General features: G+C 42.6%; 1 protein-coding gene across 11 annotated transcripts in view; it reads left to right on the top strand.

Annotated features, from left to right (window-relative positions):
• Positions 1 to 21,852, top strand: part of LMNTD1 (lamin tail domain containing 1) — a 237,975-nt gene that overhangs the window by 109,263 nt on the left and 106,860 nt on the right. For all 11 annotated transcript variants that reach the window (XR_013843021.1, XR_013843022.1, XR_013843023.1 and 8 more), the window contains exons 3-5: positions 1,431 to 1,546; positions 11,383 to 11,600; positions 15,630 to 15,831. Coding sequence is in view for 8 of the 11 variants with exons in the window: in XM_079993315.1 (XP_079849441.1) it covers positions 1,431 to 1,546; positions 11,383 to 11,600; positions 15,630 to 15,831 (536 nt within the window). In the remaining 3 variants the exon portion in view is untranslated. The remainder of the gene's footprint in view (positions 1 to 1,430; positions 1,547 to 11,382; positions 11,601 to 15,629; positions 15,832 to 21,852) is intronic.

Here is a 21,852-nt window from a genome sequence, read left to right as displayed (position 1 = left end):
CTCCTGAGTTTTTAAACAAGATTTTATTGTGTTTTCCCCAAATAATTATTAGAGATAAAGCAAAGAAAATGAAAGCAGAATGCTGGGTATCAGTATTTTTCAGTGTTGGGGGGGGAGAGCTGTTATGTACTGAAATTCTCACCCTGGGCCAGCAGGGAGATTCTGTAGATAGTTCAGGTCCACATATGCAAATAAGGGATCGAAAGTGACATTCAGTGATTGGATAGTTACAGAAAATGGTTACTGTTGCGTTCTAGTGGAGCTCTATATAAGCAGGCTGGCTGAACCCTTCAGTTCAGTTCTGTTCTGGCCTGTGAATAAACAAGAGCTGTTTGAAGAATCGCTGTGTCGTCTGATATGTTCATCCATAACTTAACACTGGTGACGAGGATGGGATGGATGGACAACAGAGCATAGCCAGATGCGGCCACCCTCTGAGCGGAGCTGAATCACTGAGCCAACACCTTCATTTTGATGATTCCTGAGTGGCCAACGTGGATCTTCCAGCAGCGCCTGTATTGGCTGCCACTGTGGCCTGCGCATCTGCCCAGGATCGCACCATCAGCCGTGTGCCCAACTGGGTGTGGAGGGGGTGGCCACAAGGACCTTTTGCATCAGAGATCCAGCCATTCGCAACCAGACAACACGAACTCTCGGCTCATCGCGGCTGTCTGCTGTGGGGAGACAGCGTCGTGATTCCCCAAAGACTCCGTCAACCCGTTCTTGAGGCTCTGCACGTTGGCCACCCGGGAATCATCAAAATGAAGGTGTTGGCTCGGTGTTACATCTAGTGGCCTAACATGGACGATGCCATCACTGCCTGGGTGTCCGCCTGTCAAGCGTGCCAAGAATCGAGGCCTGCGCCACCGGCAGCTAAGGGACACACCTGGGAGATGCCCAAGACACCCTGGTCAAGGGTGCACATCAATCTGGCTGGCCCCGTTCATGGCCGGACCTTTATGGTAGTGGTGGACGCCTATTCCAAATGGCTGGAGGTGGCCCTGATGCCCTCCACCCCTACCGAGGCCGTCATCTGCGTGCTGCGAGGCCTCTTTGCGACTCATGGGTGTCCTGATGTCCTCGTCTCCGACAATAGACCACAGTTCACCTCAGGCACTTTTGAGCGATACCTTTTGGGACTGGGCATCCACCATGCCCTAACAGCAACCTTATTTTTCTCCCTTTAGATTTTATTGCTGTTTTAACTGTATTTTAATATGTTTCATTTGTATTATTGTTGCTGCCCTGATTACCATTTGGTACAACAGCAAGATAGTAAGAAAATTAATAAGGTGCCTTTAGAAAGGGCAGGATCTATCTCCATCAGTCCAAAACAATTGCACTAACCTAACATGTATGAAACTTAACTTGCCACAGATGCTTAATTCCACAGTCTCCTCCTTTTTTGCCCCTGCCCTTCTTTTTTTAAGCAAATACAAGGTCAACTTCAAACCAAGTTAAAAGCTCTAGATGCTATTCAGGACAAAAATGCTTCTCTGCTAGAAGAAATCTCTACACTGAGAAACAGCTTTGGATATTTTAATGGGTAAGTGCATTCAGAGGCGCTGTAAACAGCACAGCATCCTCCTTTCTTTAAATAAATGTCTTTATTTTAGTTTTTATCACAGCATTAAATGACAGTACAAAATACAACAATGCAATATGGAGCGTGGGCTCAGAGTGGATGCGAGTTGTGTTCTCTCTAGAGTAGATCAATCTACTTTTTTTACAAGTTGAAAAAAGAGAAAGAATCCTCACCTTGAACATCTCAGCTAATTGGCAGCCCCTGTCCCTCTTCTCTGAAGAGCCAAGCCCTTCTGTCCACTGAGGGGACACTCGGGGTCAAGCAGGTCCCCCTGGGTTGCACAGGGCCACACACCTGCGCCCACTAACCTGGCCCTAATGGCACCAGGGAGTGCACCATCTATAGGCTGTGTCTGTATCTGCTACTTCTCATGCCATATTTCTGTGCCTTCTCTGTTGTTGTTCTGCCAATGTCGTTGGTGCTTGAAACAACAAGCATAAACAAGGCTGAAATGCCTGATTCTACTTCCTTTTAAAAAAAGAAATACTGTACAGAGAAAGCTTTAGTTGTCACAAATTATTGTGTTAGCCTAAGGTAGGCCTGTGCAACTTGTAACCCAGAGGCTTCACTTTGTTTGCAGTTCTAATCAGACAATAAAAGCAGAATGTTTATATGAATCCAAATGTGCTTCCCTTGCATGGTTCCTGGGCTTCATTCTACCCCTGACCTCAGTTAAAGCCACTACATTTGGGTATGGCACTGAGTGTAGTTTTGCCAAGAGAGTATACCCTAGAATGCTCCCCCAGAATCAATGAAATGAATCCTTGAGACTAGGGAGCTTGAAAACCCTTGTCCTATAGAATATGAAAAATCTGACATCCATATTCTTAGCACAAGTGCTGGTTTTGTTTTTTGTTTTTTTTTTTTAAATAATTTTTATTGCATTTTTCACAAAAAAGAACAAAAAAGCAAATTTTCACAAACATTACAAAAAGAAAAATTTTCACAAACATTACAAAAGAAAAGAAAACATAGACAAAAAAAAAGAGAAAAAAGGAGATTTTAACATATAAAAACAAAAAAAAATCCCTCACTTTCCAATTATAACCTTCAAAACCTTATTTTCCTTACTTCCACCCGCCTCCCGATCTTGTATTCTATTTAATAATTAGTTCAGCAAGCTCAATCTTTGTTCATTTTGATTCTTGATCCCTCCCTTTGTGCTCTTATTTAACTCAGTCACTAGAACCCCTTCTTTCCTTTTCAATGTCCTCAACATTCAAAGATTTTACAGTGTTTTTGTAGATAGACTTTAAACTTCTTCCAGTCCTCTTCCACCTGCTCTTCTCCTTGATCTCGAATTCTGCCGGTCATTTCAGCCAGTTCCATATAGTCTATTACTTGCATCTGCCATTCTTCCAGAGTGGGTAGATCTTGTGTCTTCCAATACTTTGCGATGAGTATTCTTGCTGCTGCTGTAGCGTACATAAAGAAAGTTCTATCCTTCTTTGGCACCAATTGGCCGACCATGCCCAGAAGAAAGGCCTCTGGTTTCTTCAAGAAGGTATACTTAAATACCTTTTTCAGTTCATTATAAATCATCTCCCAGAAAGCCTTGATCCTTGGGCACGTCCACCAAAGGTGAAAGAATGTCCCTTCAATTTCTTTGCATTTCCAACATTTATTATCGGGCAAATGGTAGATTTTTGCAAGTTTGACTGGGGTCATGTACCACCTATATATCATTTTCATAATATTCTCTCTTAAGGCATTACATGCCGTGAATTTCATACCGGTGGTCCACAACTGTTCCCAGTCAACAAACATAATGTTATGACCAACGTCTTGTGCCCATTTTATCATAGCAGATTTTACCGTTTCATCCTCAGTATTCCACTTCAACAGCAAGTTATACATTCTCGACAATATCTTAGCATTGGGTTCTAACAATTCTGTTTCCAACTTTGATTTTTCCACCTGGAAACCAATTTTCCTGTCCAAATGATAGGCCTCTCTTATTTGAAAATAATGTAACCAGTCTCGCACCTTATCCTTAAGTTTCTCATAGCTTTGCAATTTTATTTTATCTCCCTCCTGCTCCAGAATTTCCCAATATTTTGGCCAGTTAGATTCCATATTAAGCTTTTTTAAGGCCTTTGCTTCCATAGGTGAGAGCCACCTAGGGGTTTTATTTTCCAATAAATCTTTGTATTTCATCCAGACATTAAACAATGCTTTCCTGACAATATGGTTTTTAAATGTCTTGTACACTTTAGCCTTACCGTACCACAAGTATGCATGCCACCCAAAAACGTTATCATATCCTTCCAAATCCAAAATATCCGTGTTTTCAAGAAGTAGCCAATCCTTCAACCAGCAAAAAGCTGCTGCTTCATAATATAACTTGAAGTCCGGCAGGGCAAACCCCCCTCTTTCCTTTGCATCAGTAAGAATTTTGTATTTTATTCTGGGCTTTTTGCCCTGCCAGACAAATCTAGAAATTTCTTTTTGCCACTTCTCAAAACAGTCCATTTTGTCAATGATTTGTAGCGTCTGAAACAAAAACAACATTCTTGGCAATACATTCATTTTGATAACAGCAATTCTACCCAGTAAGGAAAGTTTCAAATTTGTCCAAATTTCAAGATCTTTTTTCACTTCTGACCAACACTTCTCATAATTATCTTTAAATAAATTTACATTCTTCGAAGTCAAGTTCACCCCTAGATATTTCACTTTTTTCACCAATATTAAACCTGTTTCTTCCTGAAACCTTTCCTTCTCTACTGCTGTCAATTTTTTCTCTAAAACCATAGTTTTTGATTTATTCAATTTAAAACCTGCCACCCGACCAAATTCTTGTATTATTTCCAGTGCTCTTTTAGAACTAGGGATTGGCTCCTGTAGCGTCAGTACTAGGTCATCTGCATAGGCTTTAAGTTTATAGTGTTTAACTCCGACCTGTATACCCTGAATCTGTTGGTCCCTTCTAATCATATTCAGCAAGACCTCCAGGACTGAAATGAAAAGCAAAGGGGAAATTGGGCAGCCTTGTCGTGTCCCTTTCTCTATCTTAACTTCTTCCGTTACTGCATTATTCACTATTAATTTCGCCTTCTGTTCTGAGTAAATCGCGCCTATACCGTTTCCAAACCTTTCTCCAACCCCCATCCCTTGCAAATTTTTCCTCATAAAGCTCCACGAAATATTGTCAAAGGCTTTCTCCGCATCAATAAATATTAAAACAGCTTTTGTATTTATATTAACTTGTAGCTTTTCTAAAATGTCAATTAAGTTTCTCGTGTTATTTGACAATTGTCTGCCTGGGAGAAAGCCAGCTTGGTCTTTATGAATCATTGTTGCTAAAACTTTTTTCAATCTTCTAGCTAAAATATCAGCAAAAATTTTATAATCCACATTAAGTAGGGATATGGGGCGGTAGTTCTTTAGTTGTGTCTTTTCTATCTCATTTTTCGGTATAAGCGTGATGTAAGCTTCTTTCCACGACTCCGGCGCTCTTTTCCCTTCCATAATTTCATTGCCAACCTCCATTAGAGGTTGAATTAAGTAATCTTTCATGTCTTTGTAGTATTTGGAGGTTAGCCCATACAAGTGCTGGTTTTGACCTCAAGAGCCTTAAATGGCTCACACCTGCAATACTGCAAGGACCGCCTCTCCCCATATGAATGGACCTGAACCCTGCAATGGTCATCGGAGACCTTTCTTCAACGGGCCTCCTCCAAGGGAGGTCCAGAGGACGGCAGCATGAGAATAGACCTTTTGTGTGATGGCTCCCCATTTGTGGAATGTTCTCCCCAAAGAGGCTCCCCTGGTTCCATCATTATATATCTTTAGGCACCAGGCAAAAACATTCCACTATAACCAGGCCTTTGGCCTTTCAGAAGTGGGCTGGATGTTTTTAATTTCTTTTTCCTCTTGGTTTTAATGTTTCTGTGTAGGGCTTTTTGTCTGTCTGTTTGTTTGTTTGTTTGTTTGTTTGTTTGTTTGTAAGATGCTTTGGGTTGCTCTGGGCAAGTTAAAGCAATTAACAACTTCAATAAATAATAGTAGTAATAATAAAGCAGCCTTCCACAATTATTCACAAAATCAAAGCTCTATTCAGAATGACCATATTCTTTGTTTAAAAAGCCCAAAGTACCAGGCACCTCTAGTCCAGCTTTCTGACCTTCAGACAATTTCTGTGTTCTTGGCTTGTTCCTTTGTAACCATATATATACTAGCAACTGGCAGCTTGCACCACTGAATTTGTCTTCTCTTTTGAGCTGTTCAGTTTCCCTATCATAAATAGCTTCAGACATGTGTCTGTACACTCAGCTCAGACAGTAGAGCATGGGACTCAGTCTCAGGGTCTGGGTTCGAGTCCCACATTGGTATGGTCTACCCCAATAGTGTTGGCAGCAAACAGAAATGTTGAGAAGGTTTGGCTGTGCTCTGGGTGGTCCTTCAACAGCCCAAAAATGTGGGGTGGGAGTGGCTGCAACTGGCAATATGGCCTTGTCTCTGAAAGACAGATTTGTCCAAATTCCACATGTGATCACATGCCAAGGCAGCTCAAAAGAGTCCAGGTTTAGATAATAAAATTTAGTCATCTGACGGTTCTGGTAGATAATTTAACTTTGCAAAGTCTTCTTCTAGACACCTTACTTGTTCTGTTATCATAGAATCATAGAATCATAGAGTTGGAAGAGACCACAAGGGCCATCGAGTCCAACCCCTGCCAAGCAGGAAACACCATCAGAGCACTCCTGACATATGGTTGTCAAGCCTCTGCTAAAAGACCTCCAAAGAAGGAGACTCCACCACACTCCTTGGCAGCAAATTCCACTGTCGAACAGCTCTTACTGTCAGGAAGTTCTTCCTAATGTTAGGTGGAATCTTCTTTCTTGTAGTTTGGAACCATTGCTCCGTGTCCGCTTCTCTGGAGCAGCAGAAAACAACCTTTCTCTCTCCTCTATGTGACATCCTTTTATATATTTGAACATGGCTATCATATCACCCCTTAACCTCCACTTCTCTCTTTTTTTTTTTAAATGATCTTTATTAAATTTTCAAAAGGTTACAAATAACAGAGCAGAAAAAGAAAAAGAGAGGTAAGAAAAAAGTAAAAAGACCCGAGAAGAAAACAAAAAACAACAAAGAAGGTTTCCACCTTTTAGACTCATTTTCCTTAACTTCTTTTCAAGACTTCCCCACGTCTCCCCTTATTGTATTCCATCTTCAAATTGTTTATTCAAGCAAGTTTTCCACTTAATATCCTAAAACATAGTTTATTTAAAATCACTTGACCCTAGTTTAATTAAGATAATTTTTTATAATAAAATTAAGCTTTAATTCATTATTATACCTTAGCCATTTATTAAAATATATACCTTAGCCCTATATATAGAGAAGAAAAAAAGAAAGAAAGAAAATATATACCCTTCCTAAGGTTGCCACTATTTCCCCTTCACCGATTCCCCATTTTTATAATAATAAAAAAACCTATAATTTTTATACTCCTAAAACAAAGAAAGAACAGACCCCCTTCGGACTGTTAGGTCCCACCCTTCCCTCCCCGGTTTCCATCCCTAACCAAAATCCATTTGGTCCATCTTTTTAGCCTGGTGATCTTACGTCCAAAGCACGCAAGTCTCTCTCAGTCCCTTTCAGCCGGTTTCTTCGAAAGTCTCTCTTGCTTAACACCCAGGGTCGAAGATGTATTTTCACGGTGCTGACCGTGATTCTTCCAATGAGACCTACTTGTTTACAGGTGGTGCTCCAACACTGTTTCCAAAATCCATATGTCCCAACTAGTCCGACTTTCACCTTGGTCAATTCTTCTTAGCAGGTCTCCAGTTCTCTTTTCTCTTCTGTATCATCTCAGCCATCCCTTCTTTCAGCTCCTCCTGCTTGGCAGATATCTTCTCCTCCTCAATCTTTGGTTCTTTTTCTTGTTCAGCTGCCTGTGTTTTGAGCAACGAGTCCTTTTCCATTTCAGTTGGTATATCTTCAGATAACTTCGGGTTTGAGGGGCTCGTAGACAAAACAAGGCCTTTTTCATTCATCTCTAACAACTTTCCCACGAGAGAGATCAGCTTTTTCAAGTCAGCACGTATTTCCTGTATTCCCTGTTTTAGTTCCATTCTTGTAATGTCCAAGAATCCCCTCTAGAGGGATTCTGGTTACTTAATGTTCTTTTCCCCTCCGACCCAAAAGTCAAATTTGTTTATAACAATCTTTCTTTGTTTTCAATATTTTGTAACGATATAACCGGTTAAAGTTTCAACTTTCAATTCTTCCAACTTTGACAGCTAGTTTGACAGCTGTCAAAGGTTTCTATAAATCCTCAGCAGGCTCTTAACTCGGGTTACTCCCGGGCTTGAGAAGAATGGTACTTAATTCAAATAAAGTAAACTCTAGTCCTCCAGCACATTAACTTAATCCTTTTAAATCCGTGGAATTTGTATCTTTATCCAATCCCGGCGGCTCTTCCCGCGACCTTAGTTGACAGGTCCTTGCTTTGAGCTGTTTACAATAGGGGGGAGACGGACTTCCTTTTTTCAGCTCCCCCGCTCGTGCCAAATCCAAAGCCAAATATATTGTAATCCAATTTTCAAATTACTCACGGGTTGTTGTTCTTGCTTTTAAGTCCAAATTTAATAGGAAGAAGTCAGCGCTGACCGAAGAATGGCTTGCGGCTTCGCTCGGCAGGGGAAGCGGAGGACTCACAGCACCACGCCACTCCCTGGCACCTGATCCGTAGCCTTTAAAAAGGCTCCTTCACGAGTCGGGAGGGCGCTTATGGTGCCCGCCGAGTCACCATGTCCACGGGCTCCGTGCCCGTGGTTTTTAAGGGTCCCCGTGTCGCCGGCACGGCAAGACCCAGCCCCCTGCTAAGCCGATTCCCTCCGGAGCTCGGAGGGAATCCGCCATTAGCCAGTCGCGCCAACCCGGAAGTCTTAACCTCCACTTCTCCAGGCTAAACATGCCCAGCTCCCTTAGCCGTTCCTCATAAGGCATCGTTTCCAGGCCTTTGACCATTTTGGTTGCCCTCCTCTGGACACGTTCCAGTTTGTCAGTGTCCTTCTTGAACTGTGGTGCCCAGAACTGGACACAGTACTCCAGGTGAGGTCTGACCAGAGCAGAATACAGTGGCACTATTATTTCCCTTGATCTAGATGCTATACTCCTATTGATGCAGCCCAGAATTGCATTGGCTTTTTTAGCTGCCGCGTCACACTGTTGGCTCATGTCAAGTTTGTGGTCAACCAAGACTCCTAGATCCTTTTCACATGTACTGCTCTCAAGCCAGGTGTCACCCATCTTGTATTTGTGCCTCTCATTTTTTTTTGCCCAAGTGCAATACTTTACATTTCTCCCTGTTAAAATTCATCTTGTTTGTTTGGGCCCAGTTCTCTAATCTGTCAAGGTCGTTTTGAAGTGTGATCCTGTCCTCTGGGGTGTTAGCCACCCCTCCCAGTTTGGTGTCATCTGCAAATTTGATCAGGATGCCCTTGAGTCCATCATCCAAGTCGTTGATAAAGATGTTGAATAAGACCAGGCCCAAGACAGAACCCTGTGGCACCCCACTAGTCACTCTTCTCCAGGATGAAGAATTCTGTTCTGTATTGTTTTGTTTTTTAAAGAAAACTGGCCTTTGTAGGTAGGGTTCACTTTCACTAAAACAAAATCAAGATGCTTTGGGGGGGGGGGGTAGAATGAAAAAAAACCTTCAAAAGCTGCCTGAAATGAGTGTTAATACCATGCAGGAGTGCTAACATGGCCCCACAACCGTGTGTATGTGGGGCTGTGGGTGCCATGCAGCATGCATGGCCCTGGCCCTGAAATTTGTGGGTGCCCAGCCCCTTCATGGGGAATTTTGTGGGCTCCAGGGAGTTGGCACCTGTGTCTCGGCTGTGTTATTACAAGTAAAAACAGGTCATGCACGATCACATACAGTATGCAAACAGTGCTGCCACCCCTGACCTGTGTAATTTTCTTTGTTCCTCTCCCTTCAATTAGTGTTTCCACAGACTTTTTTTAAAAAAAACCCAATGCATTTTTCACAGAAACTGGTGTGTTGATATGCTAATGTACAGAGCATTGGCATACCTTGGTATGCAGAGATGACTAAGGGCTCACCCCCCCCCCTTGCGCTTGTTCTGCTAAGAGCCACAATCTAGCGCTGAATCAGACCAAATGGCAGTCGGGTTTTCAGCAGACGGCTGTTTGTTCTGATTCAGTGGAACAAATTATCAGATGATGATATTATCCTAAGTCACATACCAACTAAATGTGGTTTGACAGCAGCTCAATGTAAATGGACTCTTTGTGCTCTTCTGCTAAAAGGCTGATATTGATTGATTGGAAAGATGAAACATAGCCCCCTTTGAACAATGGATAGAAGATATGACTACTCTTGCCACATATGAATAGATCGCTTTTAGACATAGATTGTGTATGGACCAATATCTGGAATATATTTATATAAAGCACAATGACTTGTTAATAATTTTATACTTGTTAGAAAAATCACAGTGCTTATATACTCATATATCATATTGTATCACAGTTTATTGTTTGTGTTTTGTTCTGCTTTGATTTTTCTCTGCCTTTTTCACTTTATTTCTCTACTGAAAATTTTCAATATTTTTTTTATTTTTAAAAATGCATTTTCAAGGGGAAAGTTGCTTCAAATGCAAAACCGCTCAGCCGTGTGCCAAGAAAACCCAGGACAAGCAGAAAATCACTCAGACCTGCCCTTTCTAGGCAGAGGAGCAGAGGAAGGGTGGATGAGCCCAAAGTTACTGCTTCCCTGTTGAATGGCATAAACTTTTGTGGACTAGAAGGCCACCTCCTCAGATGCATGAAGATCCTAAATTGGCCTGCAATTAGTTTCAGGGGATGACACAAACATCCTAGCATTGGTCAGTAGTGGGGTAAAAACATGTAACTTTTATTCAAGCCACAGGTGAAAGGGTACAAGTTGGTGAATGATCCCCTGGGATCAGACCCTGCAACAAAGTCCACCTGCAAATTCTGTCTCCATACCTACCCAGACAATGCTATGGCAAGACCTAATAATATCACCCAGAATATCAGCAGGTCATTCACTGCTTCCATCTTCCAAGGTGACATAGACGATCATCTGCCAGCAATGCCCTTCTGCATTCTACATAGGACAAGTAGGCCAGTCTCAATATTAAATAAATAAATAAATAAAAGGACACCAATCAGACATCAAAAAGGGCAACATTCAGAAACCGGTGGGATAACATTTAACACTGATGGGACACTTTGCTGCTGACCTTAAAGTAGTCGTGTTCAAGCAAAGAATTTCAAGAGGAAACTCAAGCATGAAACTGCTGCATTTCAATTTATCAGAAGATTCCGTTCTAGTGCCTCTGCCACCCACTTGGACACCCAGTTAGGGTGTGGAGGCTTAGGAGCTATGCTGTAAAAGGATACGCATCCCCACTTTGCATTTGGTTAGTGCCGAATGCTAGCAATTACCAAATTTGGACAGGCACTGCATCCCACATATTTACCATAAATGATGGTAGCTGTATCATTTTGTACACAACCTTCTGAAAAAATATAATCTGCCTCCAGCCATGCAGCATATATTTACAGCTCAATCTTTTTCACATTTGCTCATTTCCTTTCCATACTATTGCAATGTGCCATGCTATAAGTCCTAGAACCCATCATAATAGTTAGTTGGCTAAATGATATTATCTGACTGTAGAAATGAATGGAAAAGTATAGCATATGCATTGCTGTCCCTTAGCAGGAAAGGGCTTGACTAACTGTAAATAAATGCAATTTCACCAGCTTGGTTTTTAATGTCCATACAGAATTGAGGCTGCACGCTGTCAGTTGCCCTCTGCTCCACCCCAGTTCCAGCATACCTCAGAGAACAAAGCCAACGTCTCAGCCAAGCCTTCAGAGAAAGTCCTGTATTCACGCTTTATGCCGTCAACTTCAACAGTTAGCCTGTTACCAGGAAAATCATCATCAAGAATGGTCCGGTTCCCTATATCCTCCTCACTTCTGACACTAGATAAAAAAATTGGTAAGCTCACAGATTGCACCAGAGGACTTTGAAAAATGACTACACACTCCTCCCCCAGGCTAGTGGGAGCCCGTGGGCAAGACTGCCCTTAATGGAAGAGTCTTCACTAAATTATGAGGAACAAAACCTTTTTTAAAAAAAATGTCCCCACAGAATTGAGGCAGCACATCATGGAGTTCTGAGTTCTATGATACATCCGGGGTGGGGAACCTTTGGCCTTCCCAATGCTTCTGAATTACAGCACCCATCAGCCCCAGGAAGCACGGCTGATGGCCAGGAAAGATGGGAGTGGTAGCTCAGCACTATCTGGAGGGCCAAAAGTCCTTTAAAAAAAAAAAATAATAATTTTTATTAACCGGCCAATCAAATCAAATTAAATCACATCACATAAATTCCGAATTACAAAGCCAAATTTTAAATTTTGTTGGGGGGACCCATATTTCAAGATCTGAAGGGGGATTCTGATCATCTTCTTGCTACTGCGTTAATATATCATTGCCTTCATAGATAACATCGCTCTTTCCATCTTTAATCTCGCAAAACTGTCGTTCTTAAGTCCCACTGAGGAGTTTCATCCACAATATAAAAACAGCTCTATTTCTCTATTTCTCCTCTCAGACTTAAGTCCTCCGACAGAACTTCCCAATATGGCGATGGCATTTTTAACTGTGTCATTCCAAAGCTCTTATACATTCCACGCTCTTCTTAAAACATGCTTTGGTTCGAAGGTTTATCTCCACACAGCCTTAAATCCACTGCTTAAGTCCTTAAAACGACATTTCTGACTCATGAGGGGAGGGGATTCTTGTTTAATCACATAAGGAAATAAAGTAAGGTTTTTCCCCCCTCCCCCATCAGTCCCTTTGCCATACCGAGTCTTGGCGTATCTTCTTGTGATTTATACTTGCTCCTTCTTGTTTTATCAGAGATCTCTTCTGTTAGCAGTCTTTACTCCCCCTCCTTCCTTGAGATATGTGCATTCCTTCATCCAAATTGTTTCTTTTGAAGTTCTTGCATCTAGTGGCACGGATCAGGGACAGCGTCCAGGAGCACCAGAATCCCACAGGAGGGCTTTGTGCCTAGTGCCCCCATCCCCACAAATTCGGGGGTGGTATAGGGCACAGCAGGCAAGGCAGTCCCCCCCACCATCCTGGGGGGGGGATAGGGAGGCTAATTACTCCCATCATAGCCTCCAAATTACCTCGTGTGGGTCGGAGAGATGTTATTGTCAGCCATCTTCCGATGTGCCCCCTAGTGGCCCCCTGGAGGGCCAAAAGTCCTCACCCCTGGTGGTATACATGAAAAACTATGCTGTGTTACCACCAGACATGGGGAAGAACATAGCAGACGAAGGGTGCCATGGGCAGCATTCAACCTAAGTTTTACTCAGAGTAGGGCCATTGAAATTAATAGACCTAACAGGCACAGTCAGTAATTTCATTGGGTCTACTCTGAATAATGCTTAGCTGAATAGCACCCTATGAATCTTTGCTCTACATGTCAGCACAAGTACAAAGTTTACACAAACAGATAGATAGATAGATAGATAGATAGATAGATAGATAGATAGATAGACAGACAGACAGACAGACAGACAGACAGATAGATAGATAGATAGATAGATAGATAGTATTTCTGGTGCATGTGTATGCCTGTTACCTGAATTTGGTTGCATCCACCTTTGCCAGCGTGGTGCCCTCTGGATGGTTTGGCTGAGGTTCATGAGATTACAGTCCAAAACATCTGGAGGGCACCAGGTTGGCAAAGTCTGGGTTATAGACATTTGTGTGTTCTGTTTTTAAATGTGCTGCTTTTCTTGAATAAGGTGCACGACCCTTTATTTTGGTGGCATTGTGCAAAGCTTGTCTTCTGTCACAAGGCAGCTGTTTGTTTCAGCATTAAGCTACACCAAGGGCAGGCAAACTAAGGCCCAGGGGCCAGATCTGGCCCAATCGCCTTCTAAATCCGGCCCGTGGACGGTCCAGGAATCAGCATGTTTTTACATGAGTAGAATGTGTCATTTTATTCAAAATGCATCTCTGGGTTATTTGTGGGGCCTGCCTGGTATTTTTACATGAGTAGAATGTGTGCTTTTATTTAAAATGCATCTTTGGGTTATTTGTGGGGTATAGGAATTCGTTCATTTTTTTCTTTTCAAAATATGGTCCGGTCCCCCACAAGGTCTGAGGGACAGTGGACCGGCCCCCTGCTGAAAAAGTTTGCTGACCCCTGAGCTACACACACAAAGATGCAGCAACCACAGCAGAGGGACCAGAGCATTGCCTTGTGGCAGGACTGGCATATACTAGTGATGATGAGTAGAATTTCTGTTGGGAAGAAATTCAGCAGAAACGTGGCAAACTGAAATTAAGATTAGAAAAATGAGAAACTGAAAGAAACTGAAATTGCAGATTTGCTCATCCCTATGATGACATACTCTCCAAGTCTGATCTATAATTAATTTTCACTAATAGACTGCAGATAATTTATTTGAATTAATTACTTAAACATCTACCAGGTGTCTAACCCAACTCACCATGATTAATTACAGACTCATCCCTGCCCACCCAAATGACGCCGAATGCCACAATTTCCTCTTCTTTGAACATTCTCAATTCAGAAACCCCATGAAGCTCCCATTGAATGCATTTCCAGGCTGACAAGACAAAATTAGCCTAGGAGTTTTGGTTCAGGCTGCTCATTCTACTGCCAGTCCCATCTCTGCACAGGAAAAGCAGCAGCAACACAGAACCCAACTTGCCTAGTTTCTTCAATACGGAGATTAGTGGTTATTAAGCTGCATTTTGGCCACCATATCCCCTCTTGGGTAATGCTCATCATGTACAAAATCAACACCCTGCTAATGCATACACATCTGTTTTGGCTTCCGCTGTGTGCCTCAGTTCTCTCTCTCTCTCTCTCTCTCTCTCTCTCTCTCACACACACACACACACACACACACTATTGGATTATACCGACTTTTCATTTGCTACTAAGAAGACTTGTACATTACCTAAAATTGGAAGCTTATGCTCTATCTGAACAGTGCCGAATAAATATTGCCTTTTCCTGTATAACACCTTTTATTATGGAAATATGGAAGCAAAGATCCTTGCATATGCAATAAAAAAAGCTGTTGGAAAAGTTCTGTCTGAGGACTGTAACTAGAAACCAGACTAGTTTTGAGGCTACAAAAATTAAAAGCAAAATATTCCTTCCTTCAGACATTTAACTGCACGATGGTTGGTTTGGGATTTTTGAAGCTTTTTCCTAGGATAGCACAGCTTCCAACTACCAACACACAATATTTGACAGTGCCAACATAATCCATGTTGTGCTAACATAAGCACTTCCCTCTCTCTACTGCTCTTAAACTTTCTTACAGCATACTCCCTAAACATCTTCAGATTATTCTCTCCCCACCCCCGCAAAAAAACCCACAGTTGGCCAGTCCTGGCTTGAGCTGCCTCCAAGTTGGCTGCCATGGGATATCCTTGAGGTGGCTCCAGAATGTTTCCTCCTGTGAAGATAACCTTTTGTCTGGTGCCAAGGGGAAGTTTCCCAACTGTCCAACAGAGAACTGTAAAAGGAGTAGGAGAAAAACACAACAATAGTAGTCCTATTAGGAGATATTAGCACCATCATTACGTAGGTGGAAGAAGGTTCAATAGATTCATTACTGGCTTCCGGCTGAAGCTATACCTTCTACCCACCAAGCAATTTTATGGAAACAGCTATTCCACTGATGGCCCCATTTATTATGTTTTAGCTACTGAAGGTAATTCCAGCAAGGTAATAAATCTGCATGTCACTAGCAAAAATTCACTTTACCAGCTGTGTCTCATTTTATAGCCATAGGTTTGCGAGAGGCTCAGGGAGCACCGTTTCACATTAACGGTGGAACTAACAGAAAGTAAATTAGATTATGCAAATTCATTTCCATAAACTGTACCGAATGTTAGTCTCTCCCTCTCCCCCTTTTTAAAAAATACATTTTATATTTCTCACTGTTACTCTTTTGCTTACCAGCCCCCAGCAGCAGCAGCTTTTTGCTACAAAAACAATTCCCTCCTTGCTCCAGCATTTCCAGCTTTGGGAGTGATGCACTTGGACAAGGTCAGGACTACATCAAATCTTTATTTGCTGATTCCAAGAAGACTACCCTGGAACCAAGGGACAAAGCAAGGAAGATGCACGTTCCACCAGAATACTACAACTCTTCAGCATCCAGGTACTCTTATGAGGTGGTGGTGGAATTGCCTCATTGGAGGCTGAAATTATTCCATTTCCTTCAGCTACAAGACTCTGGGCACAAGTCAAAGGGAGAAACTGTGGATACCTGATGGTAGGAACAAACTGCAGGGGCTGGTGGCCATGTTCAAAATGGAGTGTTGAAGTAGATGGATTCTTGATCTGATCTAGTAAGCAAGTCTTTCTCTTCTTGAGATATTGCATCTCTTTGACAATGGCTGGGATCCAAAGAACAACACAACTAGCTCATAGTGGCTGAGAAAACTTTTGACTTCTGATTCTCAAACAGCTGGCTCAAGTGCTAGAAACAGCTTGCTGGGTGAGGCAGAGTCACTATGCTAGCTTCCCAGCTTGTAGGTTGCTGGTGTTTACCAAGAGGGCTGTGTGAGGTGGCAGGAAGTCAGTGTGGTGCAAACACACTGGCAGAGCCAATCTGTCAATGCATTTGGGCCACAGTGACCACCCCCACCCATCCTGAGAAGCAACAGCCTAACTTGGTTGTCCCCATCCAGGTACTCGATTTAGCACCAGGCCAGACTAGAAGGTTGGCGGGGTTGTCATTGTCCATCTCTTTTGCCGGAAAACCTCTTGATCTTGGGATGGACTAAGAGGGCTTGTTTCTGATGTTGGGTCAGAGAGAAGATTGGGGATGCTGCTGGTGTTCAGCCCCCCTGCTACTCAGTGGTCTCCCAGACCAATCAGGCCAAGGTGGTCTCTAAAGTGGTGGTTGGGGGCCATGCAGAGACTGCTCTTGGGCTGGTTCAGGACTTCATGTCCCCCATGACATGGCTGTCACAAGTGGGCTCCAATACACCATGGACTGCACACCCAAATGTAGTTTTTTACCTGGGATGGACAAAAGGTGGTGGAGGTCGTGCCAAACACTCTCTTGTCATGGTCAGACTAGAGATGTAAAAGTTCTGGAAATTTTGAAGCCATGAGGAAAAAACGTTTCTCCCCCTGTTTTTTTCCAGAAAAAAATGGAAATTTTGGAAAAATTGAAAAAAAGTTCAGTGTGGAGTAGTTTTACAAATTGCGTGAAACACAGTGTAGATAAAAGTATTATGCTTGCAATAAAACAGGTAACCACCCCCAACAAAAGCAACAAAAAAGGCAAAAAACCATCAACATAGTCTGGGAGGCTGAGTGCCTTTGTCATCTTTGGGTGGTATGACAGCTGTGGCTTTTTCTGGACTGGGATAGCTTGACCATAGTAGTCCAGGCACTGAGGACTTCAAGACTGAATAACCCCAATGCACTCTATGTGGGGCTTCCTTTGCACTGCTGCAAAACTGCAGCTGGTACAGAATGCTGCAGCATGAATGCTGTAACATCTTGTCACAGGTTGCAGGGGCCAGTTGCAGGGGCCATGGCACTTTGGCCCCATCAAATGTTAAGGAGGGGGCTAGGCGCCCTCAATATTAAGCAGTAACATCACATGCACCGCGTCAGTGTGTCACGTGACGTCAGCCCCCTCAATAATGGGGGCAAGCCAGCACCTCTGCCCTGTCAGCATACCACATCTCTGCTCAGAGATCGGCTCTGGCTGCCGCTTCATTATATATATATATATATATATAATTTATATTATATATATATATATATAATTTATATTATATATATATATAATTTATATTATATATATATATATATATATATATATATATATATATATATATATACTACTGCATTTATACATATTTTGAGATAATGTTTAGGTAGCCTTGTTTTTAACATCTGATCTTATCAACATTTTTATGTATATTGCTTTTGTTGTTGTTTAGTCATTTAGTCATGTCCGACTCTTTGTGACCCCGTGAACCAGAGCACGCCAGGCACTTCTGTCTTCCACTGCCTCCCGCAGCTTGGTCAAACTCAAGTTAGTAGCTTCCAGAACGCTGTCCAACCATCTCGTCCTTGTTGTCCCCTTCTCCTTGTGCCCTCCATCTTTCCCAACATCAGGGTCTTTTCCAGGGAGTCTTCTCTGCTCATGAGGTGGCCAAAGTATTGGAGCCTCAGCTTCAGGATCTGTCCTTCCAGTGAGCACTCAGGGCTGATTTCCTTAAGAATGGATAGGTTTGATCTTCTTGCAGTCCATGGGACTCTCAAGCACCATAATTCAAAAGCATCAATTCTTTGGCGATCAGCCTTCTTTATGGTCCAGCTCTCACTTCCATACATAACTACTGGGGAAACCATAGCTTTTACTATACAGACCTTTGTCGGCAAGGTGATGGCTCTCCTTTTTAAGATGCTGTCTAGGTTTGTCATTGCTTTTCTCCCAAGAAGCAGGTGTCTTTTAATTTCATGGCTGCTGTCACCATCTGCAGTGATCATGGAGCCCAAGAAAGTAAAATCTCTCACTGCCTCCATTTCTTCCCCTTCTATTTGCCAGGAGGTGATGGGACCAATGGCCATGATCTTCGTTTTTTTGATGTTGAGCTTCAGACCATATTTTGCGCTCTCCTCTTTCACCCTCATTAAGAGGTTCTTTAATTCCTCCTCACTTTCTGCCATCAAAGTTTTGTCATCTGCATATCTGAGGTTGTTGATATTTCTTCCAGCAATCTTAATTCTGGCTTGAGATTCATCCAGTCCAGCTTTCGCATGATGAAATGATAAATTGCTTAGTCTCTTGCAAACTCTGTAAAATAAATAAATAGGTGATTTTTTTCCCCAGAGTGATCCCCCACACCCCAGAGCTTGCAATGTATATTTCATATTGGCAGTGACACCAAAGAGAAGGAAGAGGCAAGGATAATAGAGGAAGGAATTGAGCAAATTTATTTGTGTTTATTTTCAGTCGGGGACTAAGATTGTTCATTACTCTAAATTCTGCCCATCCCCATCTTCTGCCTTGTATGGGCTACTTGTTGACATTAAAAAAAAAAATTGGCAACTTTTGTGGCAACATTCTGGATTGATTCTCCCCCCCCCCCCCCTTAAAATCATGCCCATAGAAAAGTTCCCACCTAAGCAAGATAAGAACTCGTGTGTAGCTGCTGCTGGAATTTTGCAACAAAAAGTTGGAGAGCCCTTGAGGGCAAATCAAATCTGCAGGCCAGGTTTACTATGTGTATTCATAAAGCTATATTCTCTGTCTTCCCTGTCTTCTTTTGCACATAATGTTCTTTTGGGTTATTGCTTTCATCCTAGTCTTTGGCAGGTGTGAAGCAGATTTAACAGAAGGTTTGCAGGGGCTATTCCCCCAACCTGCCATCTTATTCTCAGGGCTGAGTCTCTCTCCCTCTCTCCCTCTCTCTCTCTCTCTCTCTCTCACACACACACACACACACACACACACTTCTTCTTGGTAAGACTAATGTGCACCTTTCAGAGTCAGTATGTGTGTGGGATCTGCTGAATCTGAAGAGCCACTAATATCCCCACCCCCAGGTGGACATCCTCTGACTCTCATTTTAGGGGAGAACTGAAGGCTTTTGAATTACGGTCCCACTCTTCAATCTGCAACTGGAAATAATGTTTGTTGGTCACACAGTTGTCAGTGGCATGGAGGGGGGGAAATCTAATTGCACTATCCCAGAGGGCTGTTTCCCTTACATACCTCTGACCAGTCAGTTAAATGAAGCAAATTCATTGCATCGGCTCTTTGCAATGTCTGTGGTTGAGATGTCTTGGCCTATTTCCTGTGCTAATAATGCCTAGTGGATTTAAGTTGCAAATTCCCCTTCCTGGAGTAGAACATCTTTGCCCTTCTCATTTTCAATTGATCATACTTCAAATAAAAGGCCGGTGTGGTTGCTCGAGAGCAAACAGGCAAGACTCCAACCTGTCTTTTCCAGGCTTTATTATTAGTGCAAAACTATTTACAGTGAAGAGCATCACAAGTTCATGTCTGGCTCAGTCACTAGCAGAATCTGGGAGTGGCCGGTCCTTGTACCTCTCCCAGCATAACAGTCGTGTGACCCCCATCCATCTCCTCCCCTCTCTGCGCCCAAAGGGCACTGGCAAAGGGGGACTTGCCTCCCTTCCACTTTGCTCAGGCTCGGTGTTGGGGCTCTCCCTAGCATCTCCTGGTCCTTGCACCTCCTCCCCACTGGAGGTGGGGCTTTAAAAAGAAAAGAAAAGATGGGGGGGACAATCACTGCTAGTCCTCTGACAATATTGTAGCTTTTTCTGATAACAGGACCAGCACAGCAAATATTTACTAAAAATATAGTTACATATCTATTTCTGAAAAGTGAACTTCCTGGCGGCTTATCTGCAGGCTAGAAGAAGTTGTCACCAACTTTGAGCACTGCTGTGCATTTTGTAGATTTCATTTCTGTTTTACGTGGAAGAATTTACTTATATCTTGTCTCAAAGGGACATGAACCATCCTTAGTTCTGTTAACCATAAAAGGCAAGATTGTAATACAGCTGTTGGTTTCCTTTACATGGCAGTTTTATTATTGCTCGTTGTTGCAGGCTGTGCAACAAAGAGCTATGCCTAGAATGTTGGCCTTCAAAGCAAGGTTTACATTTTTAGGTTCAAATCCCCACTCAGCTATGTCTTGGGACCTGGACCAAGTCTCTGCCTAACCCCATTTCTGTAATGTGCAAAAGCAAAATGAGCACTTCTGCCCTGAGCCTACAGCCCTGGCAGGAATGGAGAAACAAACCCACGGCTTCCAGGTGCTGCTGGAATTCAACTCCTATTGGCCCTCGCCTGCATGGTAAACAGTGAAGGGGGTTAGGAGTTGGAATACCAACACATGCATACCCTCCAACATTTCTCAGCTGAAAATAGGGACATCCTATTTTATTTTATCATACTCATCATCATGAAAATAGGGACATCCTAAGGAAAAGTGGGGCATTCCGGGATCAAATCAGAAACTTGGACAGCTTCTGTAAATCCAATGAGCCTTGCTTACCTCTCAGGACTATAGTAAGTTGCAGCTGGTGTTCTCAGGATATTTTGGAAGAAGGAGGTGACACAAATACAACAAATACATACCTGTTCAAACATTAGGGAAATATTTTCAGGAAATAGGGTTGCAAGTTTGCAACCCGGAGAACTGCATTGCCACTTTAATTTTTCCACTGAATAAAAAGATGTGGCAGCAGTGCCTCACCAATCATTTTGTCCTCTTCATGCGCCTACTTGCTAGAGCAAAGACTCCAAATTTGCCATAGATCAGTCAGAGATACAGGGAGAATACAAATGGCCTGTGAAACTGAGCAGGGAAAGCAGGCTGCAAAAGCTAGAGGTGCTTCATATTTCATATTTAGTGATGAATTTAAAGTTCATATTTGTGGTCTTTGTCCAGTCCCACACTGAGAGCTGTACACACATCTACAGCTTTCTCTGTCCTCCTGAACATGAAATGCTCTCTCACTTTCCTCAGATATTTATTTAGCAATTTTTACCTCACCAAATAAGTTTTCAGGGCAGCTTATAAAGTCCAAAAATACAACAAAAACAATTAAGAACAATCATACAAAAATGGCAGCAGTAGAATGTAAACATGTCATTAAAAATGCTGAGATTAAAAGGCCTGGGGAAATTAAAACGCCAAAATGACAACAAAGTAGGCCCCAGGTGAGCCCCCATGGGGGGAAGAGAGAATTCTGTGACTGGGGCACCACCACAGAAAAGGCCTCTTTCCCCATTTTCTGCCACAGCTCAGATCATGGGCAGCCAGAGAAGGGTGATTATCTTAGGGTACAAGCAGGCATGTGTGGAGATAACTGTTTTTGCCCATGCCTGTTGAAGGACAGCATCTGGCTTGCTGTTCCGCTTAAAGCACCTAAGTTGTGAACTGGAGTTCCAACTCTTGTTGACAGCCTCACTTCTGTGAAAGTGAATATTTATTTATTTATTTATTTATTTATTTAGTTATTTATTTATTTTTAAGGCATTTATATACCTGTAATGGTTCTAGGGGTTGCTCGTGCGTAAACTGGCACCACACCTGGCTGGGTTGCCTGAGTGAACCTTTTCCGTCTGGACAGCCACTCGCCCGTGGCTGTCTCAATCGCTGGCAGAATCCGTCAG

This window comes from Podarcis cretensis (assembly GCF_951804945.1).
Source record: "Podarcis cretensis genome assembly, chromosome: 10".
Taxonomy (NCBI): Eukaryota; Metazoa; Chordata; class Lepidosauria; order Squamata; family Lacertidae; genus Podarcis; species Podarcis cretensis.
The sequence above is the reverse complement of the archived record's forward strand: the minus strand, read 5'-3'. Positions and strand labels throughout refer to the sequence as shown.